The 27,697-nt window shown below is 37.1% G+C and overlaps 1 protein-coding gene across 1 annotated transcript in view; it reads right to left on the bottom strand.

Moving 5' to 3' along the window:
* Positions 1–27,697, bottom strand: part of OCA2 (OCA2 melanosomal transmembrane protein) — a 160,142-nt gene that overhangs the window by 37,585 nt on the left and 94,860 nt on the right. Inside the window, exons 19-22 of the mRNA XM_066313584.1 lie at positions 25,222–25,281; positions 24,562–24,666; positions 15,019–15,112; positions 1,543–1,636 (exon numbers count right to left, since the gene is read on the bottom strand). Of these exons, the coding sequence (XP_066169681.1) occupies positions 1,543–1,636; positions 15,019–15,112; positions 24,562–24,666; positions 25,222–25,281 (353 nt within the window). The remainder of the gene's footprint in view (positions 1–1,542; positions 1,637–15,018; positions 15,113–24,561; positions 24,667–25,221; positions 25,282–27,697) is intronic.

The raw sequence follows: 27,697 nt of genomic DNA, 5'->3' as shown, positions 1-27,697 counted from the left end.
TGCTCTCACATCTTTGTTCAAGGTGGCTACTGTCTTTCCCAGTAATTGCTTCCACCAAAAGCACATGTATATAAGGCAATTTCAGATCATCTGTCTATTGTCTTCAGTCTTAACAAAGAATATGTTCCAGTAAACACTGCTGAAGAGATTAGCCAGGCCTTACATCTCTGTTTTCTCAGTCAATCTCATAGAAGGTTTAAGAACATTTCATTACAAAATCTAGAGAGAGGACACACTGTGAATGCTACACATAACTTATATCTCCAAATTCCAAGGTCAAAATCTGTGAAAAATGAACAGTGCAATCCACAAGCCCATTATTACTGCATCACCATATCCGTGTGCAAGGACTTGACTTCCAGGAAATCTGCTAGCTATTACTGTGTACACATAAGACTGTTCTGCAGTCTCAAAAATCCTGACAACCAAGACTTTGATCTGATCGGCATCTGTCTTTCTAAAACATGTCATCAGAAGACTATGGGTGAAGAGCTAAATTGTTCTATGGGTAGCACATCCTCATACCTTGAATTTTAGCAGCAGCACTTTGGACCATCTTTCTTTTTAGAGTTATCATTATCTTGGCTCCAGAAAATCCTATATGATTAATCATATTGATAACACAGGTTTGAGGGCTTTGGAACAGTTTAGAAGAAAACTGATAGTGCTGAGAAACTATAATAAACAATGTAAAGAAAGTAAAGAGAAAAAATAAATTGGTGTGGGCTTAACAGTATCCTTTGCCCTAAATATGCAGAAAAAAGAAACAAGTAATTATGTTTTGGCTAAATCAACTACACTTTAGACTTGAACTTTGTGGTTTGTCCTCAATTTGCCAGTTTCTACTTACATCTTTCAACCCATCTCAAAAACTGAAAGTATTTGAAAAATATTAAATTGTTATATGTATTAAGTACACCTTGTCCCTTAAAATCCTGCTGATGAATGACCTGCAAAGAAAACTCCACTATTAAATAACTATTAATTATTAATTAAACAATTACTAAGCAACAACTTGAGTTATTAGTGGCTGCTCATCACACTATCATTCATAGTTGCTAAGCACCTGGTCAAAAGAAGTAATTACTTTTAAGTAAATAGTTTACTTGTGGGACCATGGAATAAAAATCGACTCAGTCTAAATTAGGGCATTCCAGTTTCTCCTGATGATAGAACACCCATGAAAATGTGCAGATGAGAAACTAGGTTTAAACTATTTTACAATAAAGCAACAATTTACAGTTTCTACAGAGCTAAAGACTGAGGATTTTCAAAGCAGGAATTTCAGAGGCTTTGTTTCTCCTGGAGTTCCACTGTGCTCTCACCAGCTTCGTGCATTCTACCAACATTATACAAAAAAAAAAAAATAAAAAATAAAAAGAAATCATCTGCCTTCCACCTGCATTTCAGTTGCCAAAACCAAATTAGGAACACAAGTCTATTGTATGGACCCGTTCTCTAGATTTTTCTCCTTAGAAGATTCATTGTTTGCCTACAGAGGAAAAAAAAATCAGATTTAATGTAAGAAGTTTAAAACCGTACCTGAAGAACTCCATGAAGGAGAAGCCATAACCATGCTGTTCAGCAATTCCAGCACAAACAACATTTGCAGATGCTCCAATCAATGTTCCATTACCTGCAGTTCAGAAAACAAAGACCAGTTTATAGTTGTACTCTTTCTTATTCTTCATCTGTTTATTCTCTATTAAAGTGCTAAGATGTATTCATTACAAATGAAAAATCAATTTCTATTGTATAGGCTTGGAAAGAAAAATACAGTTAATACCTCCACATCGTATAAATATCTTAATGCTTTGAAATATAAGCCTGGTATTAGTCCCTGGTTCTACTTAGGCCAGAAAAATGAGGAAGGAACATAGCACCAGAAGAAAATAACACCAGAGACCTGCACAGAGATAAACTTGTTGATTTTCAGTTTTACTTAACTAGGTGCCATCAGATGAGGCAAAAAGATTAGATAGTTCAAGAAAGCTAAGAAAAATGGATGCCTTTTTTCCTAAAGCCAACTTTATATTGACAATGTAGTGTTTTCTTTATTGATAAACTAATTTATCTGTAATATTTGTTTGGGGTTTTTAAAATAGAAATTTAAAACACAGCAAGTGTGACAATGGAGGAGAATCTGGGGATCTGTTTCACATCTCTCTCCTAAGGCAAAAGGATCATAGACTTTGTTTACCTAATCACCATGGTTCTTCAATAAATAAGGAAACATAATTTCATTCAATGAACTTCACCAAATTAACTTGAGGAACACAACAAAGAAAAATAATTTACCACGTTTATAACGAACATCTATCCTCACTTCTCCCAAGCCTTTTCCAGAAATTAATTTATTTCTTCATTTTCTCTAAACTTTTAGCAATCTGGCAATGTAAAGTCAGGTATTCAGAGCTCCGAAAGACCGACCCATTTTCTATACCACTCCCATGAGTCATACCTCAGACTTATGCATGCTGCATGCTTGGCTTGCACAAAGCAGATGGCTTCTGCAAATGTTTCTGATCTAAGGCACGACTCAGGAAGTGACAGTGACTCCTACATGCTGTTCTTTAACTGAAGTTTTGAACAAAGGAGGTAACAATCTAAGAGAATTTTTTATATACTTCAGTAAGTCACCTCTTTTGCCATACATCACTACACTTACAATCCATTATTCTAAGCAGAAGCCTTCCTTTTCTCCCAGTGGCATGTAGTTACTATTCCTAATTCGGTTCTGTTAAAAATTTTAGCTCCATAGAAACTCTTCTGGTCTGACTTTGAGGGAAACAGATCATAATGTAATTAATGCTCCAGTTAATTGTTTTTGTGGCAAATGTAATGTATAAATTCGTGTATCAAAGATTTGGTTTATTAAAAGCTACTCCACGGCATCTCTGAGATTCCAAGACCTGTGGTGCAAGCCGCGAAACCACAAAATTTGCAACAGAAATGACATAGCCGGACTGGAGATGGCCCATTCATCAATGATGGACCTCCACTTCACAGCTGCTCAACATCTGATATCAATCTTGATAGGGGATCCGGAGGATGATCAAATCAGCACCCCAAAGACGAGATCCGGGAACCCCTTTCAGACCTTGCTTCGAAGTAAAGCGACACATGAATATTTGCCCTTTCAATGGACTTAGCCTCAGGGATAATAAACTGTACAAAAACTGCACGCCGAGCCCCAGTGGTGTGTGGTTGAGGTTGGACGGTACCGTTGTTACTGTCACTCTGCCCACCCAACATTCGACCGATGTTGTCCAATTTTATTGTGGCTTTTAAATTGTTTTTTAATTGTTTTTTAAATTATTTTTTAATTTGTTAAATAAATTCTGTTATTTTTAATTGACTTCTTCTCACTTATAACATTTTGATTCAGTAAATGTTTCAGGTCATCCAGAGATTAGTGTACCAAAAATTATCTCAGAATAAAGGCTGAAGAATTATTTCCCCAAAGTATTCACATATGGCACTGTTATGGCATTCTGCACCTGAAAGTGCACACAAAATTAGCAGATGTCTAAAAATATTCTTTAAAAAATCATAAAACTCTTAAATAAAAAAAAGTAAGTGCTAAAGTTCAGATGTTTTTGACTGGTCATTATAGTGACAGAGAAAAACAACTTTGAGGAAAAACCAAACCCCAGAAGTCACTCAGGACTCTTATTTTTTTCTTTCCTTTTTTTTTTCTCTCAATAAAAAGCCTTGGCAGGACAAAAAGTTTTCCAGTTGAGTACAAAGAAAATGCATTAATCTTATTTATTCCAGGATGGTCAACTATTATCAACACCTATTAGGCAGCAAACAGATTTTCATCCTGGAGCAGAGATCTGGACAAAGGTATCTATTGTCTCAGGTGAGTGGCCTAAGCAGCACCTATTAAGAACAATAGACTGGTTTTATTTCTCATCAGCAGCCTCAAACAGCTCTTGAGCAGGCACCACTGTGGAATAAGGAAGACACAGAAATCTTGGAGATCTCTTGAGATGAGAAAAGCATTCCACTCCAAATCCCTCTAGTCCCAAATAGACATTTTATTTTGTATATTTAATTCTCCCTCTACGGTTTATTTAATTCCCTTTCTTTCTGCTCTCCTAGGAGCTATGCTAGGTGACCTGCTTTCTATTTGCTGTTTTTAAGGTTTTGACATTGCAAAGGAGCTGAAGTTCAGAGCAGAGATCCTGCCTGTCTCTGAGAGTTCTGCTGATGTTGGTGAAACTACACATCAACACAAAAGTGTATCCTTATTGATCATAAAACTATTGTGATCATCCTTTTTAGGCACCAAGACTTATTTTTAACCTTAGCTTCTTTTCATACACAGAAAACCACCCCTACACGTGCTTTAGGTGTAGAGAAAAAAGAATTATTAATACCATAAGAAGAACAGAAACCTTTAAAAAATAGTGTCTAGCACTGGTCATTAGGAACATCACAGCTCGTTTCCCTTGCCCTCTCTCTCTTTGCCTCAAAGTATATCCTTACTACTTCAATGCATGTTTAAACAAATACAAAACTGAACTTGGAACAACAGCTTTCCTGGTAGGTACTGCCATGAGAAAGCCAAAAACACAAGGTGTGCGACTTAATGTGAAAAAAGAACAAATGAATATAGCTGATGTAATTAGAAGAGTCAGGAAAGAACACTTCAGGAACTTTCAGTTCCAAACTAATCACTAGTCTACAGCATCCAAGCATTTCATAAGAGATTTCTGCTCTATGTGTAGCACAACCAGTCATCGATCTCAGAATAATGTTACTGCAGACAAGGAATATATAGCTCTGGCATCAAATTAAAGAAATGAGACTGAAACTGCACTTGTCCCATGGCCCTGGCTAGATACAGTAGAGATTTCCAAACAGCATGAGCTCTCCTATACTGCATGGGCTATAGTAATGCCTTCACATAATGAAGTATTATTGAAAGAGTTTCTGCTTCAGCAGTGAATTGATTTCCCCAAGTAGATTTCATTTGAGAAGAAACTGTCACCTTAAATGTTATCTGCGAGAAGCAGCATTACTTTTTCATTTGTTTGGATTGTGTGTGCAGTTTAATTAGGCACTGGCTCAGCAGGCTTCAAAGAACTGTACTGAAATTAACAACAGAGGCAAACTTTTGTTTCACATCCCAGGAACATCTGTCTTCATGGCATGGGTTTAACTCAGAACTGGAACACCAGCACCATGACCCTTTCAATCATGCAAAACTCAAAACTAGGTTAATGTACACAGAAACCTATACATTAAATTCATTCCAATGGATGCAAATTAAGAACAGACACTTTTTAGGACTTCACCCAGTCTTGACTTCATATTCACATCATCTGCAATCTTAAGAACAATTCAGCATAAAAAGGTTCCTGCTTGTTTATTTCTATGCTCAAAACAAAATAACACATGGGTCAATTGTATCAACACATTCCAATAATCAATCTGTTTTGAGGACTCCTGTTGTAACTTTGTTGATGACTCCTACTCACCCTCTATCACAAGGCAGATGGTTACTGCAAAACTGGATTCACTACGATGAATTGTTCTAATGTCAATAGTATGTGATATCTATGAAATAAGTAATACATTTTATTTTGAATATCTGTTCTTCCTTTTATTCTTGACAGACTACATGCACTGTTGTCAATATTAACTATGCTTAATAGTCCATAAGCATGAAATCAAGAGAGACCTTTTTCTTAATGAAAAAAATAGTAATTCCAATTAGCTGTTTCTGCTACACAGAAGAAAATGACAGAGGACTCCTCACAAATTGTAATCCTTTTTCCTTGGAGCTGCCCTAGCTTTGCACGATCATTTCAGAAGCAAAGTAGATCTTCTAACTTCTGTATAGAAAAGGTGATAAAAGAGTTTCTTTCTGATATTTCTCAAGGCAAATAACTTTGAATATCTTCAGAGAATGTAAAATCAACCCCAAGTGTAAAACAGTATTTAAGAGTTTTAGTTAAAAATAAATATATCAAGAACTATCCAAGCCTCAGACATTAAAATACGCCTTTTCATTCCCAGCTAACTTAGAGGTACAAGCAGGAAGATGTTGAAAAGGTTTGGTAAGCCTGATTTGATCAGGCACTATCCATCAGCACTGCCTCTTCCAGCCTTCTTCTTCCATTTGTAGCTACTTCTCCAGCACTCAGCTATTGCCTTTTGCCGCATGGCTCCTTCAGAGACTGCCAAATCTGAACCCAGACCTTGCACACCACACACGATGCACCTCTCGTGGGCCCAGACAGCCTCTTCCTTAGTAAACAGGGTTTGCCAAGTCACTATAACCTGCAATGCACTGAAAATCAATGCTGGGAGAACCGATTAGGCTAACTGAAAGAAGGGTCTGGGAAATCAGATTAGAATCACAGCAAGAAAAGGGAGAGACTTTGAATCAATAATATGCATCCTCTGACTTCAAGCCTCGTCCTCAGGTATTGATTTTTACTTGTCAGCAGCACATCTATTACATTTAAATGCTGTTAGTTCCCAGGAGTCCCTTTGGTATTGCCCCTCAAGAGCAAGCCTAACCCTTTTGTTTGCTGCATTAATATGTTTGCTTGAAGAATCACCTCAAAGTGCCTGGCAGGATTAGTGTTTATTACTCAAAGCACTGAGAAATCAAAGGGAAGGGATTATCACTAATAAAGCTGTTTGGCCTAGCATGAGCAGCCATCATAACAGTAACTTCCTCGAATATAAGGGAGATAATAACTTGGGTAACAACCAAGTGGATGGCTAACAGAAACGTTTGTTTTGCTGTGAGAATTACAGGCCACTTCCCTTCCACATTCCCTGATAGTGGAGAACAAGCTATAAGCTATGCCAGTGCGTAACCAAGAGGCCTTCTGCATTTTCTCTCTCCTGTATCCCTGGACAGCTAATGCAGAAGTAAAAAGACTACCCTATTTCCATGCCAACACAAGCTCTGAGAACAGCTTTTCCCTAGCCTTCAACAAGCATCTGTGACAGGGTCAGTTTTACACACGACAGCTGTTCTGCTTTGTTCAGACAAGGATTCTCTTTCTGAAACGAGTCGTGAATAATTTTAGGTTGAGGATTCTCAGCCCTACTTTTTGCTTAAATGAACCATTCTATTACAGACTCAAGGCAAACTTTACTGAAGGAAGCCAGCTCCTTGCTTCCAATGCATTTCTAAAAGAAAATCGTGTGCAATCTCCCATATAATTTACATCGTAATATAAAGGTAAACTGATGTGCCTGGCTTCCTTTCCACAGCATATTCTCTGCTTAAAGCATAGGCTGAGCAAATGTAACAAATCTGTCTGCCAAAATGAGCACTGACCAGTTCTGGTTTTGATTAGCCTTATTGAAGACAGCCTTCACAGTTTTCATGAATTTTCACTTTCACACAAATGTAATAGAGATTTGCCTCATTAAACGCCACCCCTCACATTTATATTCATCTGTTCAATGTCCACAAGCCTTGAATATCTTCTAACAATGGGTAAAACTTGAATAAATTAATATTTTTATGTGTAAAAATTAATAAGCCAGATAAACTTCGTCATCAATGAAAAAGAGAATCAATACCAGCTGAGAAATAGCAGTTCCTAAAAGGAACATCAAGCCATAGGCATGCATGAACTCATTTAATATTGTTATTTGTGACAAAATGCAGTCTTATGATACTAACATTTTTAATTTTACTGGTTTGAAAACATTTTGAATTATATATTCCTACATAAATACATAAACATGGACATTATAGGGGAAAAATGAAAGAACATGAATGAAAGTTTCGAGTTCAGTTATTTAAAAAAGTTCACTGAACTGCTTTCAGTCCAGTGAAATTTGCCATTTTCTCGCACCACCGCAACACTCCCAGTAGGATAGTTGTGTAAGAATTGCACTAGCGAATTCTCATCGTTTCCTTTTTGCTATGAGAGGAAAGGTGAAATATAAATTTGTCATTTTTCTACCAGAAGCGTGAAATAAATAAAATGAGTTGCTGAACATCCTGCACTTGTTACTTTAGTGACCTGAAGAAATCTATAAACTTCTACGAAATCCAGACATCTGTAAAAAATACATAAAACTTGAGGTGACCACAAAAGTCCTTTTTCTCCTCGAAACCAACCTACCCAGAGCAAGTGTAAAAAATACTGTTATAATGATGGATAGTGCCAGAAGTCTGACACACCAGTCCCCTATGCCCTGAGTGTTCAAGTAGCTTTCAACTTAATGCTTTTAATACTGCACATATTTCATATTTTTAATGCTGCACATATTTAATCACTGATTTCTAGATTCAAAGACTAGAACTATGTCTCATTTTCACAGCTTTGCCACATGTCATGTTAATGGGGACCAAATATTGAAAAAGTGTTTCATATACAGAAACTTGGCATAAAAGTACATTATTCAACTTCACCATAATATACTTTGAAGATAACTGTGCTAAATAGATTTATCAATATCTATATAAATAATATCTCAAGAAGGATTATAACTTTCCTTAGTGTCATAGAGAGTGTCTGATTTGTCAATATAAATCAATATGAATATTGCAAGATTTTTTTCCTCCTCAAGGGGCAGAAGAGGGGGCATTGCCTGGAAAGTGTCTGCAGAGGAAGAAAAGTAGATAATCCAGTATTACATTCTGCACTTAAGTGTTTTGAGTATTGCTGTAGCTTCCCTGCCTTGTTCTATCTGATAGTATGAGTGCTACCTTCTAACTGAATATACCTCTTCTGCTGACAGCTATTCAGAGTCTGTATTCTCATACTGCAGCAACTCACTGATACAACATGATCAGTTTGCCTATTCCATATAATTATGAAAACAGAAGTGGCTAAGGCTTCTGGAAAGAACCTTCATGATAAAGAAATGCACAAAGAAAGTAAAGAAAATGAAATGCATCTCCACATATACTTTGTAGGAGATCCAATGCCATGTCTGATCATTATCCTATCTCTAATTTCCAAAACTTTATAGCTTGAAGTTATTTTACACGGATTGAAAACCATTAATAGAAACATTTCAAAGTTGTCAGCAATGCTAGCATTATAATCAAGTGATTTGGGTGATTAGTATAAATTTATTTTCTAAATCAACATTACATATTGCACATAGCTGTCTTATTTCTAATTTAAAATCTAAGTCTTAGCATTGAAACTATAAATCCTCATCAGCGCAGCTGAAACAGCATCCTTTACCCCACATACTTCATATTTCACTTTCATATTTCACTCTTAATGACATGCATACATCTACATATGCATGTTTCCCAGGGTAACTCTTTCCAAGCTTAGAAAATTGTCCTTGCTGAAAAAATATATCAGTTTCAATACAGGGTTATTTTGCATATTGACTCAGTATCTTAAAACCAACTTGGTCTCTGATAATGCCTTCACACAAACAAAGATACGTCTGTCAAATGGACACACTCTGTTTTGCCTGGTTTTACATTTTAGGCTCAAAATTTTCTTCTGCATGTCTTCCATACCCCAGAGGACAATCTTTGGCAATCTTAGAGAATATCCTTTAGTTGCAGGGAGTCTGGAAACAAACCTGAGTCTCACACCAAGGACTTTTCAGCACTGCTGGGCTTTAAGAATTTCACACAGAAAAAGCACAAAGATAATGCAGAGCTTGAATGTCATGAAAGAACTAAGGAAAACAGCAACTGGATTTTTATAGAAGGCTACAGATTCTTGCTGTTACAGAAAACAGCAAGAGGACAGATTGGGCTCTCAGGTATAAATTGAGTGAAAAGAGTCTTCATGCTTATATCCAGTGTTTTTCACGCTACAACAAAGCCCAAAAACTTTCAGGTAACATCTGAATGAGCTCTTCATTAAGAACAAGAAAATAGTATTACCATTTAATGGACAGCAGCCACTGTTGAATTAGTTTCCATCACTGCAAACATCATAGAAACAGTGCAAAGTACATTTAGAAATCAAATTAGATGTTAGTGGAAGACAAATAAAAAACATGTTTCTAGATATGTACAATTTAAAGGTATAATGCTGTTAAAGACTGCCCTGGCTCCTTTGAATAAAAACTGTGAGGACATTTCCTAAATGACCCTATTTTATTTGCCTGGCGCTCAATGGTAAATAAAAGAATGGCAAAGAATGGCAAAAGAGGAGCAACATCCTTTACTTTTTGAAAGACTGCTTTCATTCCCTACAATACCACCCTTTGGTTTGGATTGAGCTTTATATTGATAAAAAAAAAAAATATTTATCTGAATCTGGACTATCTTGCCCATAAGACATAGAACCGAGCCCCAGGATATCTTGTCATTAAAAGACTTTTAGAACTGATAGGATCTTCCAACATTCATATCCTGGTTAAATCAAGCTCAGGTAGATATATTGTTTCTACCAAAAATTTTTTCTTACAGTTTCAATTACACATTTTATACAACAATAAAGTTCAAAACCAAAGCTGAATAGTGCTCCTCATAAATAAATAACCAGCTATATTTTTACACCAGGTATTTATTTTTTGGTAGACTGTTTTAATCTTTCAGATTGGAAAGTGTTATACAAATTTGATCTATTGTAACTATAAAAGAACAGTAAAGTAGCTACCGTTTTTCATAATGCTAATTATCTTATATATTTTATTACCTTTTATACTTTCAGAAAGATATAACTTTTCCTCATATTGCAGAGAAGGAGGGTTGGTTTATGAATATAAACAATATTTTTAGCTTTATACCTTCAGTGCATCTGAAGCTTTAAACCTACTTTATGATTTTATTGAGCAGAATCGGCAGGAATAATAAATCAGTGATACGCCAGAGTGCAAGGCCCCATCTGCACCAGGGACCTAAGGAGGGCTGTTGAGAGGCAGAATAGCAGCAGCACTGGACTACTGAGAGAAATCCCACTGTTTAGCTACACTGTGGGATAGCTGTAATAGCTGTAATTAGCACAATGTCCTGTGGATAACGAATTTTATTCACACCCAGGTTTTGACCCTATAAGGTTAGAAGAAAAGTGCCAGCAATCCTCTCTTCCTGCTTCCTGTCTTGACATAGAGCCTAGAGCTGAGTTGTGTGGCCAGAATAGCACAACTGAATACATCCTAGAAACTGCCTGTTTCTGCAGAATTGTGACAGTAATGACTTTCAGGTGCTGTCCTCCAGGAAAATATATGGAGAGGGAAAATAGAGCAAAACCATAGATTGTAAAAAATATCCCTTCTAGACCACATTAACAGTCACTGCAGCAGAGTTTTTGCACTTTTCTATACTAGCAACTGAGATATCAGAAGGTAGGAACTTTCAAAAATTAATTTGATTTTTTCTTTTAAAGGATACTGTTTACAAATCAGGAAAAAAAATAAAAAGAGAGAGAAAGAGATAAAAGGCAACTAAACACCAGTTCTTTAAATGTCAAGTTTAGAAAAATCCCTCAAATAATATCTTAGCTATAACCTTTCAGCTCAGTAAATAGTCTAGTTCTACACAATTGAACAATCTTAACAGATGAATTTCTGACTGTACACTTACTCAATTTAAATTGAATCCTTATTTTATGCTCTTTTAAAAGTCATGAGCCAAAATAAAAAGGGCAATTAAAATTCCTCTTGTTCTGAAACTGCTGTAGCTAGCAACCTTCATTTGCTCTTCAGAATTTCAGGGCAGCATTCCCTAGACACTATTGGAAGGTCTACATAAAAGTCAGTCTCCAGAGTGTTATAATTCCATCAAGTACTAGAATACAAAACATTAACGAATGCAGCTTTAGTCAATGCCCTCTCATGCAAAAGTAATAAAGATACAGATTCATCAGAACCCCCCAGATGTTTCTTCCTTTTTTACTTCCTTTAGTTCCTTCTATATTTCCTGTTTTCTTTCCCTTCATTGTTAACATGTAATTGAAATACTGGCAGATCATGCATAAAAAGACTCTTTGAGCAGCACAGTTTTTCCAGACACTTAGTCAGCCTGACCCCTAATGCCCATAAAGATGTGAATTGGTGAGGTTGCTCAGAATCCAGAAGATTCGACTAATCAAAATCCCCAAAAGCTTGAATTTATTTCACCTGTCTTTGGGAACCCCTCTCAGTCACCTCAGGGGCTCCAATGTGCTCTGCAGAGATCATCTGGCAATTTCAGTGGATGAATAAACGCCTTGGTCATACCATTATCTCCATCATCAAATATAGAGGCTGGGGCAGCTAGACTCCTAACCTATTACTTAAGTTCCTAAAGATACCTGGTACAAATGTAGATCTAAATTTCCAGAACCAGATCTCCTGAAAAATAACCATGTTTATTTCTTAACTGTGTTAGATTGACCTGATTTGAACAAGAAAATTTCTGTCAAAAGGAACAGGCCAACTGTGAGAAATATCCGAAGAATTCGAAGTTGTGACACTCTCACCAGAAACACGTCATGGTCATCACTGTCCTTGGCTTCCTTGATAAAGACACAGGATTTTTCATCCCTTCTCACCTTCAGAGACACATTTCAGAGAACAAAGATCATCTATGAGATATTCCTTTACTCCTTTTTTCTGAGCACCAGGCCATGAAAGACAGAAATTTAGCAGCAGCAGCAGCAGCAGCTCTCTTTTGGCAGACAATGACAACAACGTCACAGTTATACCATTGAAGGTCTTTTCACCTTATTTGAGACTGACTCCATCATCCTTCTTTCACTTCCAGGACTACAGCTAAAGCAATGAAGGAAAATTACTGCCTTTTCTCATCCTATCATCCTCCAAATATGTAGCTGCCTGTGCACTTTGTGGCAATAGGAGAAAAGTAATTGCAGCCACTGGACATTTTTTAGGAGAAAATGGATGGCATTTTCCAAGACAGGCACAAATGCTGATACTCCCTTTACAGTCACATTAGCAGTGTTTGCCCTGAACTACAGAAATGTTATCAAATTACCAGAAATGAAGTTCTGTAATATGTAGTAAACAGCTAACCCTAAAATATGTAGTTGTAATGTATTATTTCATAAGATTCTTACAAAATATCTTGTTTGTCAAGTTCCCTTGGTTGCATAAGAAGTGATAAGATCCAACCTTTTGCCCTAAGCACAAGGCAGTAATGATATCATTGTTATCTACTCGTTTTGCAACTGCATTAGCCTACCTTGAGGATTCCTTCACACACTTCAGGGATGATGGAGATTCTCTTTTGGAAATAATCTTTAAGGACCATCAACACTTTCTTTTTTAAAAAAGAAAAGCTCCTTTTTCCCAGCTTTTAAAGGCTGCATCTTTTAAAGCTAAAGCTTTCACACACTTATTCTTCAACAATAAGCTCCTGTCCATTAGCTTTTTGTCTACCTAGTCTACTTCTGTGGATCTCTAATCTCTTTAATTCAAACCATTCTCATGGTACTGTTTACATTTTTACTTTTGTCTCATACTGCATACACACAGAAGTGTCTCAAAATCCAGGCAGCCCTTCAACAAATCAAAGGAATTTGCCTTAAGATGATAACTGATAGCTTAGGAAAATCAGCTGAAATGGGTAAAGGCTCCAAGGCTGGTAAAGCACATCCTACTCAGAATATGTCAGCATATTCTGACTAACTTTATATTCCTTGCACTTATCTTTTAATCTGAAAATTTAATGAAATGAGAGTATGTTAAGTGATCGACAAATTCACAGAATCATAGTGTCATTTAGATCGAAAAAGACCTCTATGAATTCTGAGTACTATAAAAAGGTGAAGAAGTACAACAGTTTTATGGCAAACATCTATATGAAGATATGCTGATTATTCCAATCACTGATTTCAGAGAGGAACAGATTAAAGTCACAATATAATGATGAGTAATGATGAGTAATGATGAGCACAAAGAGGTATTCCTCAAATGAATAACTGGTGTGAAATTGTTCTGGCTTTGCAATATGCTCTTAAAATTCAATCTACAAATTACATCACTACAATCATTGTTAGGTATTAAGGTCACCTGTACTAGCAATCACTTAGTTGAATAAAGAAACCTGAACTTGTATTGCACAACTGGATTTAGTTAGCCTGTGGAGTCACAGGAACTGTTTGAAGGGCCATGGAGGGGAAGAAGGGATGGATCTATGGTGGAACAATATGTTATTAATTTTAACTTTATATAATTTAACTACCTAAATATTTAGGGATCAAAACACAGCCAATACAGTGTAATCAGCATTAGAATTCTAAGTAGTAAAAAAATAATACTAACTTTATCTCTCATTTAAAATTTACACCTTTTAATGGCATTAGTGGACTTGCCATATGGAAACATAACATCTTCACAAACCATTTCCAAAATATGAAAAAACCCTTGTAAGTATAAACTTAAACCTACTGCATTGCTATTCACTTTTGTTCTTATTTAAAAATAGAGACAAAACTCAGGGCCTACAGTACATACATGCTATCTTTTTAACTAAAAAAATTTAAAACAGTCATGAAAACCTCTCCTTGTTTTGTGTTAATGTACTGACAATACACAAAATCCCAGTTAACACCAAGATGGACATTAGAAGAATAGCTGTTAGATTCATTATTAGAGGTACATTTCCCAAAGACTTCAAAGTATTTTCTTTACAATGAGGAGTGATAAATAGGTCAGCAAATGGATCCTGAAATAATTTCCGTTAACCAGCCAGAAAACCTTCTAGTGACTTCAGCAGATTTTGAAACAAGCATTCAGATCTTAGCTATTATACATTTTATGCATCTTTTCAATGAGCAGTGACGGCTTTCTGTTCTGAAAGCCAAATGTATCTTTGTCTTTTCTCTCACAAAAGATCAGAACCCTATAAGCACCATCTGGACTGTTTCTTTGTATGTCTGTAGATTATGCAGTTACAGACTTCAAACACAGACTGCAAAAACCCTATTGTAGCAGCAGCAACTGAATGGGATCTTCATCCAGGAGTGCTTTGAAATCAAAGGAACTGAATCAGGCCCTCCATGTGCCTTGCACAGTAAAATGATTGAACCTATTGTGTCAGTTTATACATGCAATAATTGCATAGCTGTTACCTTATGTCAGCTTTCTCACATAAACTCTTACCTCCAAGGCATGCACCCATGGCCAATGAGAAAATTAATGGTTTCATCGGCAAGTTAACATCTGGATCTTTGCTCAGATTTAGAAGCACAGGAATCTGTGGTTCAAGAAGAAAAGAGAGAGAATCAGAAGACATCATCTGACCACTAGCACAACATAAGGAAAGTTCATTCAAGGAAACAACTTAAACCACCAGTAAATCCAAAGAGTAAGGGGAGGGGAATGTTTTTGTTCTTGATGTTGTTTTTCTTAATTAGTTTCTTTCTATCATATGCTTGATCTATACTCACTTTTCCCAATGACTGTGCTAGTCCCACAGCTGAGGAGAAACTATTGATATTAGGCCAAGCCTGACACAAATTCTGCTGACTAAACTAAGACTGTCTTCAGGTTTTGAGTGCCTTCCATGAGACCCTTCTAGGTCTACAGGGAACTGACAGCAATTATAAATCAATTTCCCTTTTATTTCTTGAAAGCTAAAGAATAGAGACGTAGCTCCTCTTCATCACTGGAGATGATGCTAAAAGATGCCAAGATCTTCACAGAGAAGATAGCTGTAGATCATGAGTCAGTAACAGAAAAATTACAAATCCTTTTTGTAATCAAAAGTATCTGATCTATTAGGGAAAAACTGAGAAAACTCCATTTGGCAGGCTTCTGAATTCAAAAGCAGATCGGAGTTATTTTACTTCTTATTTCAACAATATATTTACCAGAGAATGTGGATTTAGTTCACGGGGACATATTTGCAAATGGTTTAATGACAGCCAGAAACTAAGCACCATACAGCTCCCATCTCATACTCCCCCACACCTCCCCTTAGAGGGAAAGAAGAGTGAGGAAAAAGTATTAAACTTTATGGGTTGAGATCAAAACAGTTTAATGATTAAAAAAATATATTATAACAATAATTAATAATTATCATGATAATAAATTCTATTATGATTATGGTTATTATTTTAAGGAAAACGAGAGACAGAAAAAGGAGTACAGTGGAAAATAAATATATGATGTATAATACAATTGCTCACTAACCACTGTCTGCTGCCCAGCCCATCCCCCAGAAGTAATTGGTGACAACTGGACAACTCCACACAGTTTATATATATTGAGGGTGTCATTCTATGGTATGGAATATCCCTCTGGCCAGTTTGTGTCAGCTCTCCTGATCATGCCCCCTCATCCACCCTCCAGTTTCTTGTGCTCCTGCTCCCTGGCACAGCATGGGAAAATGAGTCCTTGTCTGGGAATAAGCACTACTTAGCAACAATCAGAACATCAGTGTGTTATCAAGAATATTCTTATAGTAAATCCAAAGCACAGAACTGTAGCAGTTATTACAAAGAAAATTAACTCCATGCCAGTGAAAACCAGAACAGGCAGTTTTATGAATTTCATTTAATTGCTTTAGCAAATAAAATTTGCTAAAATTTTTAAGTTTTCTAAAAACAAACAAACAAACAACCTGAAAGGTAAAATAAGATTTGTAGGAAGGTATAATTGTCACAGTATTGGACACACAAAGGCTGAGGCAGGCAGCAGAAAGTCAGGCAGTAAATTTTATTCTATTATTCTAAAAAGTTCTATTTTAATATTTCTGACTCTATTTATACACACTGTTTATAGAAGGCAAAAGATTGGCTACACAGGTTGCCACCTCTTCAACCTCATAGATGAACATTTTCATCAATGTAAACAAAGTAGATAATTCTAAATATATACATAGTTTAAGTATGTATATATTTAGAAATATAGTATAGTATATAGTATAGTATAAATATATACATAGTTTAAGTATGTATAGTTTAAGTACGCTGTGTGAGAATCTCCACTACACGATTGCAAACACTCACAAGGCAAGAAAAGTTAGGGTGGCACATGATAGACTCCACTGGGCAATTGGTATAGAGCCCAAAGATACAGCAAGCAGGCTTTCTAGCCTGATTTACCACCAGTTCTGAGCGAGTAACATTCTTCACAGCTAAACAACTTCAACTTAGTTCAGAAAAATGGTTCGAGTTCAATATAATTTTGTGACCACTTGGTTGGAAAAAATGGTGTGATCAGTACCTGTAGAGAGAAAGTTATTGGGAAGGGGAGAGGTGACAATATTATTCTCCTGTTTTTAACATTTTCAGAGGTTTATGGGACCAAAAGGGAAAGAGAAAGAATAAGAAAATGTGGAACAGTAAGACATGAAGCAAGAAGAGATTTGAGAAAATAACCGTGATATATCTTAAAATTAAAGCTTTCTCAGAGTCTAGGAGTTTCAGTAGGGAATAAAGTTATGACTTCTAATCCTCCAATTTGTCATTTTAACGTATTTCACAGCTCACCCTCAAGCGGTATAATCTTTCCTACTTCCTGAAAAAAGCTTTCACTTCGATGGCTGAGTGATGCACACCTTTATTGACTGTTCTTTTGATATGGAGCAATATATAGGCTATATGAAGAATTACAACCCTTTCCCCATTCCTCCCACCAGTACTGCTACCCATCCCTCTTAAACTCTTATTGATTAGCCTAGATAAACTAATTTCTAAACAATTATTCTTGAATTTTACATTGCCTGCAGATGTCTATTTCCATTTTAAGGCCTAAGAAAGCTCAGCATGCCCATCATCTTGTCTGCTGTTTGCATGAAACAGTAAAAAACATCATTTCTCGTCACAAAGTTTATTTCTCTCAAACTGTTACAGCTATAGCATGATATGTAATGCTAAATTAAGTTGTATTTATTTCAAAACAATTTAGTGTTTTGATATTTCCTATTGTTGAGGTCAGTCCTGAAGCTGTTGCCAGACAGCTCCTGAGTGCAGAGCAAATAATGCCCCACAGCCCACCAGAGAGAAGACCAGAGGAGGGGCACTGGTACTGCTCTATCAGCAGGCATCTCCTCCTGGGATGAGTAGCAGAGTCACAAAGAGTGAAACCCTTTCAGCTATTTCTGCTTTCCAAAGAAAGCACTTGTACAAGTAATTGCACACACCTTCATAATGCAAGTGTAACTTAAGCAAGTTACCAGGTCCTGTAGCTAGGCAGTGCAGTAGAATTCAGCAGGTCAAGACTGGCCTAAAAATACTGGTTAATAATCAAGGATCACCTCCTCCAAGCTCAGAAGCATATCCTGACAAAGAAAAAATCAGGCAAAAATGCTAGGGGGCCTACACAGATGAAAAAGGAACTCCTGGGCAAATTCAAACACAGAAAAAAAAAGAACTACTGAGGGTGGAAGCAAGGACAATTATCCTGGGAGTAATAGAGAGAGATTGTACAGGCAGCCAGCTATCAGGTTAGGAAAGCTAAAGCCCTGATAGAGTTAATCTGGCCAGGGACATCAAGAGCAACAAAAAAAGCTGCTATAGGTACCTCAGTGATGAAAGGAAGACTAGGGAAGAAAATGCGGAGGAAGGAAATAGGAAACACGGCTATCCAGAACATGTGGAAATGGCTGAGGTATTCAAAAACTTTTCTGTCTGGGTCTTCATCAGCAAGTGTTCCAGCCACATTGCTCATGTTACAGAAGGCAAAGGAAGGGACTGTGGGAATGAAGAACCACCTGCTGTAGGAAAAGATTAGGTTTGAGACCATTCTAAGGAAACAGAAAGTCCCCAAGTCCATGATACCTGATGAGTTTTATCTGCTGGTCCTGGGGGAACCAGCTGAGGAAGTGACTAAGCCATAATGCACCGTACTTGGGATGTCATGGCAGTCTAGTGAGGTTCCCACTGACTGGAAAAGGAGAACCAACCCTCATTTTCCAAAAGAAAAAGAAAGACCTGGAGAAATACAGGCTGACCAGTCTCACCTCAGTACCTGGCAAGGTCATGGAGCAGATCGCCCTGGAAAGTATGCTAAGACAAATGGAAAACAAGGAAGTGATTGATGACATCCAACACAGCTTCACTAAGTGCAAATGGCGCCTCACAAATTTGATGGCTTTTGCCCAAATTGGAGAGGTATGGATCTGATGGACAGAACATTTGGTGGACAGGAAATTGGCTGGATGGTCATACTTAAAGAAATGTGGTCAATGGCTCAATATGCAAGGGGAGCCCATTGACAAGTGTCATTCCTCAGGGGTTTATATTGGAACTACTGCCATTTAACACTTTTTTATTCAATATGGACAAAGTGTTCAAGACCAGGTTACATAGGGCTTTGAACAACTTGGTCTAGTGGAAGTGTTTCTTCCCATGGCAGGAGGGTTGGTACTGGATGATCTTTAAGATCTTCCAACCTAAAGCATTCCATGATCCTATTATATTGTCCATTTTGTCTGTTTGGAAAGTGTCTATGAAACAGCAATGCAGGCTATTATTTTAGGGACTTGTTGCTGCTCTACATCATGGGACTTCACTACATACACTTTGATAAGAACTGCCTGTGGCAAGGATGTCTTCTGTGAAAACTGCAGAGAATATGTATTAATAGAAAACAAACCATTTGTAGGTTCCCAAACTGTTGATGACTGCTGTCTCTGCAGATAGCTACAGCCTAGTCTTGCACTTTTACCAAGCAGTGAAATGCAGGGCATGATAGATCACTCTGGAAGGGGAGAGGGCAAGGAAATTCCAAAAATAAAGCTGGCATTAAGAACATGAGATACATGTGAAATATTCAGCACCGCAAGAGAAAAGCGTGCAATAGTTTTAGAGACAATAAACAGTGGGCCAAAAATTATTTACTTTCTAACTAAGACCTGTCAGATTAAAAGGGAGACTAAGTCACCTTGTCAGCCAGATGATTAATGGAAATTTTTTGTTGCTCTCTATTGAGAAAATAGTATTTAAACTCCGCTAAAACAGGGACTTACTGTAGCTGTCTTTTTACTTCCAGTAATAAAAAAGAATATAAACAGATGGTTTCAGCATATATAGCTGATAAAACATGTCAATTAAACTGAAGAGCACACTGGCAATAACATCATGTCACTTAAAATTCTAAGGGCTGAAATTCATGGCTATTTAAACATGACAATACTAGGGAAGTCCAGGCCTTAAAAATTAGGAAGTCTGCCTGTCAAAGAATGTCATTGCGAGTTTAGCCTGTTGATAAAGGAAGAGCAATATCAGAGGTTTAGCAGGATGACACATAGAGCATCAATAGAACACCAATAAATTTATTCTGCAGACAAAGAAAGCTGGATATGCAACATGAAAAAAAACCTTGGCATTCAAAAATTAAAATGTGGGAAATATAGTAGCCAAGCTTCTGGTTTATGATTGGTTTATGATAGCCACCTTATGAAAGCCACCCACCATCAGCTGGGTGTTTTTTAAGGAATTCCAAGGTATAACTATATATACTGGATTTTTAGCTGGCACCACAGCCTTTTACATACAATCAGAGTTCACACAGTCTCCCACGAAGTATTTCTCAAACCCAAAATTTGGGAACTTGAAACTGTGAAAGGACCAGTTGTATCAGCTGAATGTTTATAAGTCCATGGAGCATGATGAGATTCATCCCAGAGTTCTGAAGAAGCCAGCATAGATTATGGCAGAACCCTTCTTGATCATCTACCAAAAGTCTTGGGAACCTGGGTAGGTTCACCTACCATGAAAAGTATTTCACTTTTCAGTGTTATTTCAGTTTACATAAAAGGGCATGAAGAAAGACACAGAGAAACACAGACCTGTTAGTCTAACCTCACATCCTGGAAAAAATGAAGATTATTCTGGCTGCCACTGAAAGGCATTTAAAGAGCAATACAATCATCAGGCATAGCCAACAGGGATTCACAGTGAGAAAGTCCTGTCTAACTAATTTGATATCCTTCTGTGATAAGTCACCCTCGTCATGGACGAAGGGAATGTCGGAGCCATGGGAGGCCAGCCTCATGCTATCATGGTCAGCTGGTCTCGATTTATTGCTCTAAAGTCATCATACTTATACAGACAGTAATTAGCTCATACATATGCACAAAGCGAACATTCTTATTGGTGCCTACATCCTTACCTAAGTACTACATACATGTCTCTTAGCAACAACCACAAATTCCTTATCATGTCCTTCAGTTCCCTTATCTTGCAGCTACAACTTATCACATAAGCAGGATGTACATTCTGTTGTTGCATTCCGACCTTGATGTCTAAATTCCAACCAGCTGCATAGCATCGTGGCCTTTTCTATGCAGCCACTCTGTAGCAAGACTCTCCACAGGGAAGGTAGTGAATGTAGTTTTTCTGGATCCAAGGAAGGCTTTTGACACTGTTACTCACAGCATGGCCAAGCTGTGGACAAGTGGATTGAGCAGGTTCACAGTGCACTGGGTGAAGACCTGGCTGAAGAGCAGAGCCCAGGGGGATGCAGTAAGTGGGGTTACAGCTGACTGGTGGCCAGGAACCAGTGTGTTCCTCAGGGTTTTACGGCCAGTTCTGTTCAAAATATTTATCTGAATATTTAACAATCTGAAAGCAGGAGTTGAATGCATCATTAGAAAGTTTGCTGGTGATACCATTCTGGGAGGTGCTGTTGACTCTCTTGAGGGACAGTATGAAAGTTCTTGAGCATGCCCAGAGGAGGACAACAAAGCTGGTGACAGGGCTGGAAGGTGTGTCCTGTGACGAGCAGCTGAGTTGGTCCAGTTTGGAGAGAAGAGGGCTGAGGGGTTGATTTCATTACTCTCTACAGCTTTCTGAGGAGGGGAAGTAGTGATGGATGTGCTCTTCTCCTGGGATCCAGTGGCAGAATACAGAGCAATGGCTCAGAGCTGAATCATAGCACCTTCAGACTGGACATTAGGAAGCATTTCTTTACTGAGAGGGTGGTCAAACACTGGAAAAAGGTTCCTAGAGAGGTGTTCAGTGTCCCAAGTCTGTCAATGCCCTTAATAACTGGCTTTAATTTTTGGGTTGTTCTGATTTTCTCAGGCAGTTGTATTGGATGATTGTTGCAGGTCTCTTCCAAGTGAAATAGTCTATTCTATAATTCTACAATACTTTTTTGCATTATATCTTTTACTTGGTGACAAAAAATGATTGATTTTCCTATCACTTCCAGATAGCTATCACAGTTGCCAGGCATGTTTATGCAAAGAAATGCAATAAACACTCACTCATGCAGACATATATTTAAGTAGGGAGCTGGATTTTCGCTTTTCAAATTACAGGGAAGGAGAAAGTCCTGGGATTAGTTCACTGGGCAATTTTCAACTCCCCCCCATCTTCTTTTGGGGTAGTTCATTGTCTATGCATACAGGACGAATATTTATTTGAAATAAGCAATTAGAAGGTATTTCAAAAATTGTTCTGTCTTCATGCAGTTCTAATGCTCTTTTAGCTTAAAAAACCCCAGAATTTTGGCGAGACAGAAACAACAAAAGTACTCAACCTATTATGAGCTAAGTGCACTTAGAAACTCATTCCATTGTTTCTTGTAGGCAATTATCTTTATACAGCATCCTCTGTAGCAAAAAAATATGTGCTGTGTTCTGCCCTCTTCACAGAGTTTTCTGTTTAGCAACTTCCATGCATGAATTCCACATGTTACCGACATTTTTGATTGTGGGTTACACCAGATTTACCCTTGTCTAGAGCAGAGAAGAATTTGAGCAATAACAGTGTTGCACTGAAAAGTGTTTATTTTATTATTTGAAGGGCAAGGCACTTCAAATAATACACTGATCTGATTTTTGTAACTCACAATATTTTAATAAGAGAGAAGTCTTCTCCATGTTGCTGAAGGCTCCTGAAAATCATTGATATGTTCCTTGCTTAAACAAATTAATATTTTGCACTTTAAAGTATACCCATCCTAAAATAACCAAAAGTATTTATCTTTTGTTCTTAAGGCTATAGATAATGTGTTGTGTTTTAGGATAAGGAAGAATCCTAATTTGCCTACATAGATACATAGAATCTCTTGAAAATGCCTAGAATTTCTTCTAAGAAACCATTGTCTTTATTGGTTTTCATTACTTCAAGTCATAAAATAGTTTATTTCCTAGAATTCTGTGTAATGCTGGCTCAGATATATTCTAATTCCCTTTTTAAAATATCGATCTACAGTTTCCACTTTTCACATCCTCTTAAAGTAAGTTAACTGATTGTTAAGTCAGCCATAAATTTTAATGTTGTCAAATCTGAAACTTTACATGAAGCAGTCAAATTTATCCAAACATAGATAAAGTGAAACTTTTAGTCTCAAGATCTGTTAATTAGGCACTCATATTTTTTCCTTTTTTTTTCCCCTGCACAAAGTAAGTCATTATGAATCTGATTATCTCACTAGTACAAACACAAAAACTGAAAGGAAATTTTGGACAACCATACATCAACTTGATTTTTTAAAGGAAACACAACATCACAGTTACAGAGCTATCTGCAGGTTTTTCTTTTGGATTCCCTTCAGCTATACACCTAAGCCAAGACTCAGGCTCTAATGGAATTTTGTATTTCTTCCATTTCTCAGGTAGTTCCTGGGTCAAAACACTACACATACAAAAAATTGAAAGAGTTCACATCTACAGTGCCTTCAGCACAGGAGGGCTGTCACCTCACACAGAAGACTGTCCCCCATCAATTCATTTCTGAGTTACTACACTGATTGTGCAGCCCATCTCCTCTCCCTGTTCCAAGTCTGGACAATATTTTATAGACTAGCTGGGTATGAGGCAAAAATCTTCCAAGTGAAGACTTCTGCATTATTGCTAAATAGTCCTCAAGCATTTGCTGGGAGAGGACTCATCCCAAACCAATCTCTCCTTTTGCGCCTATTGCTTGAAGTCTGCTGTGGTTAAATCAATATAATTTCACAGGAAACACCACAGTAATCAAAGCAAAACATCATATTAATATATATTTATAGAGTAGTTACAAATCTGGCCATTGTCATACAAATGCCCCACAAGAAGTGTCTTAAGCTTTGGCACAGGCTAAAAGTGGACATGACCATCCAATAATGGATGAAAAAATGTGAAGAAAATATGTACTTCGATGAGAAAAAGCTGTAACAATGAAACACAAGTATGGTATAATGAATGAATTATCACAATATAAACAGAGAACTTGATTGAACAAACCTATCTGAGCATGCCTTAATTTGTTATAATTTGATACTTTCCTGATATTAAAGCTCAGCTGCTGACAAGCATTTGTTATGCTTGACACAGTCTGGTGTTTTTTAAACTAATTACAAAAATAAGGTAGCAATAAAAGGTTTGGTAAAAAAACATTACCATAACTACTCAGCACACAGAGGAAAAGCATTGACAGCAGCACTGGATGATTAGTGACAGTTTCCATCAAAAAACAATTCTATTTTTCAAGTATGTATGTGGATATAAGAGGAGAAAATGCAAAAATGCAGCTGAAACAGTGCCTCTGGTCCCACAGATACCTGCAGCTGCTGTTGTCAATGGCCAGCTATATAGCTTAACAATACGAGTTAGTTTCTAACACAGATTAAATCTCAGAAGATAAAGTAAGCTACAGCACAGCAGAGGTCAAAAAACCCAAGAAACCAAAGAGCAAATTGTAATCAGTATGCTGAGCTCCCTTGCCAGCCCCTGGAGGAGGATGTGCAGTGCTGCACAGACCTTACCATTGTAGCTGTGAAGGGGATGTTGTCAATCACAGAGGAGGCCAAAGCAGACACCCAAAGCACTAAAATGATGGCCACTGCCAAGCGCTGATCCTCAGGAACCACCTGGAATTGAGAGAGAGAGAATTACAACTTTGAGACCAATGTTGCTCTGTATGTCCCCCACGGCATAATTGCATGTTCTTTACAGTTTTAATTTATCGACAGTTATTATTCCTTTAGGCTCTGAGATAGGAAAGGCATCTCAGATAAAACAGCTAACATTTAGTAACAAGATTACAGTTCTTCTTCCATAAAAAAAAAAATGAACAAATAGAAGCACAAAGATTGATATTTCTAATATTCAGATTTCACACAAAAAATACACTGTGCAACGGTGAATTTTGACCTTTAGCTCTTTATAGTTTTTTCACCTTTGCATTTTAGAAGTTTTTAGACTACAGAAAAATCTTCTCTATTGCATTTATGGCTATGTTTATTCTGGCTGTGAACAGATGTATATGTATTAAATATCACCCATGCCAAAGTATGGCTTTCTTGATATTGCTGATGCAGGAATGCAATCATTAACATCAAATTCAAAATAAAATTATTCTTTATTATTCTACTGGAGTAAAACCTTTTCTTACCTGTTAAAAATTAAAAATATTTTAAACATACCTTTATTAACAAAGCTGTCTGCTCTCCTATATAGTCTATTAAGTGCAGATGAGCCAAAGCCTGGGAAAAAAAAAAAGACATTGATATCAACTAATGAAACGCATTATGCACTTTTTTTTTTCACTGGATGTAGAAAAAGGCAACCATTTTTTCCCATTTACAAGATATAGATATTCAACTCAAGTAGCTTCTCAGAAGTAATTCTAGGGAAGAAAAGACACAGCAGAAATTGGTGGCTGTATTTGCAGAAGCGAATAAAGGTTGTACTGAAATGGCTTGTAGTACTACCCAAGAGCATGGAACCCAGGATCAGAGAATGGCTGAAATGTAAAGATTATGTTATTCAGTGGATATGTATCTTCTGAAAACCTGAACACATCTGATTTTGAACCAAATCCACAATATAGATAGAAGTATATCATGTGTTTCAAAGGTTGGATGAAATCAGATATCTTATGTTCAGTCTCAAAGGACGAAATGGGAAAACAAATCATGTTTCTGTTTTATAGATTTCTCAGATCCATTAAAAAAAAAAAAAACAAACCTACAACAAAAACTACAAAAACCAGTATCCATCTGCTAAAACCAGGAGAGATCTTGGATGAATAGAAATTGGCAGCAGCATCTGAAAGGCAGGAAATCCATCTCTCCAGTGCCCAAGTTATGCATGAGAACTGAGGAGGTGAGCCCTGCAAGCATTAGATCCCAGGAGAGCCTGGATCACAGTGTTCTATCACCCCTGTAAGAACCATTCCCAGTTGTACAGGGTATTTAGAGAGCATCCTGTGATGCTACCACAGATGAAAAGACATAGGAAGAGCTCAGCCTGATGGTCCTAGCTCTTATCTCTCCTTGAGCAAATGGAATACAGACTGAGCCTCCACATCCAAGGACAGAGACCTATTCCCTTGACCCACAAGGTAAAAGAGTGATTTTAAATCACAAGTGCTAGCCTTTAATTCATGTTTCCTTTTCTTGTAGGCATAAAGAATGAGGTACTATTTTCAGGTTTAATAAGGTATGTCTGTTTTATGACTTCTCAGTTTCTCAGGAGAGAAAATCACATAATTTTTGGTTTAGCCTAGACCACTCTGGTTGGCCTGTTCTCATTTTTTTCTGTCAAGTAAAAGAACCAGTCAGCTGCAATACCTACAGACATCAGGCCCTCACAGAGCTGCAGGAGTCAGTATTCACACAACACAGCACCATGTAACCCCTCCCACTTGGCAGACAGACTTCAAAGTCCCCTTCAAAGACTGCAGTGGGGAAAAAAAGCATTCAACTCGAATGCTGTCAAATTCCATGACAGATGCAGACAATGATCCTAATGGATATCAAGTGATGTGGTATGGGACACAGGCTTATCAGAGACTAAGGTGTTTTCATTCAGACTGGAAATTCCTGTACCTGCAGCTCAATTGGACATCAGCAGAATAATAGTGGTTTGGGTATCACCACATAGAAAATTTGGCCCAGAAATATTATTTTTTTAAATACATTGAACAAGAAAAGGTTTCTCTACAATTAAAAATACAGCATGAAGAAAACAAGCAGCAAAACTTTTAAATGCATGCACATACTCCTTATAATAGTTTAAAAAGGCATTTTTTCATTACTTTGGCTTCCCAGAAGAAAGTTTCCTAAGAAATTAATTTTTGTTGGTGATTTTAAGTTACCATTTTCTTTCTGTGTTGCTGTGTTGCTTTATCAACCCAATGGTTATGACAGTGACTTTTAAATTGTATGTTAAAGCAATATCCTTAAAGAACAGCAATAGATTTTGTATCATTGCTTTATGTTCACACTTCAAGATAAACTTTTAAACAGATAGTTGTCAGCAATAAGATCCCAGATTCACATTCAATTAATATTGCTGCCTTATTAGTTATCTACTAAGAGAACACATTATATTTCTGTAATATTCAAAATTCATTCTGGAACTCAAGAAAAAGAGATGTCCAGGACACACGCATCACTCCTGCAAGAGAGTCTGCAGGTAACTCATCTCATTAGAGATGGTGACAATATTAATCACATAAATAATTTTAGCATGTCTCTATGATCTCCAGGCCAATCTCCTGCAAGCACCTAAGTCAGCAATTAGTACCCTGTCACTGTCCTCCCCTGCATGTAAACTGCACAGAGGGTCTCCTGGATATTCCTGTGTCTTCCAAAAGGAGTAAACATTATTGCACTAATTGGTGTCTTCAGGCATACTAGTTGCTGTGGGGCAGTTCACAACAGAGCTTTTCTGCAGAAAGAAATCATGTGCCAATTTAAAACAAAGTCTAACTTACGCTTAAAATTTTCCATTAATCCTCTTGCGGACAGAATGTCATGGTGACTCTTGTAAATAAACTCTGCCTGAAGGAATTAAGGTTACATGCCTCTTTCTACCACAAAACTGAACAAAGAACTGTAATCCTGAGAGGCATAGGGACTTAGTTTACAGAGACAAAAGAAGCAGAAATAGCAT

Source organism: Sylvia atricapilla, chromosome 2 (assembly GCF_009819655.1).
Source record: "Sylvia atricapilla isolate bSylAtr1 chromosome 2, bSylAtr1.pri, whole genome shotgun sequence".
In the NCBI taxonomy this organism is placed as follows: Eukaryota; Metazoa; Chordata; class Aves; order Passeriformes; family Sylviidae; genus Sylvia; species Sylvia atricapilla.
The sequence above is the reverse complement of the archived record's forward strand: the minus strand, read 5'-3'. Positions and strand labels throughout refer to the sequence as shown.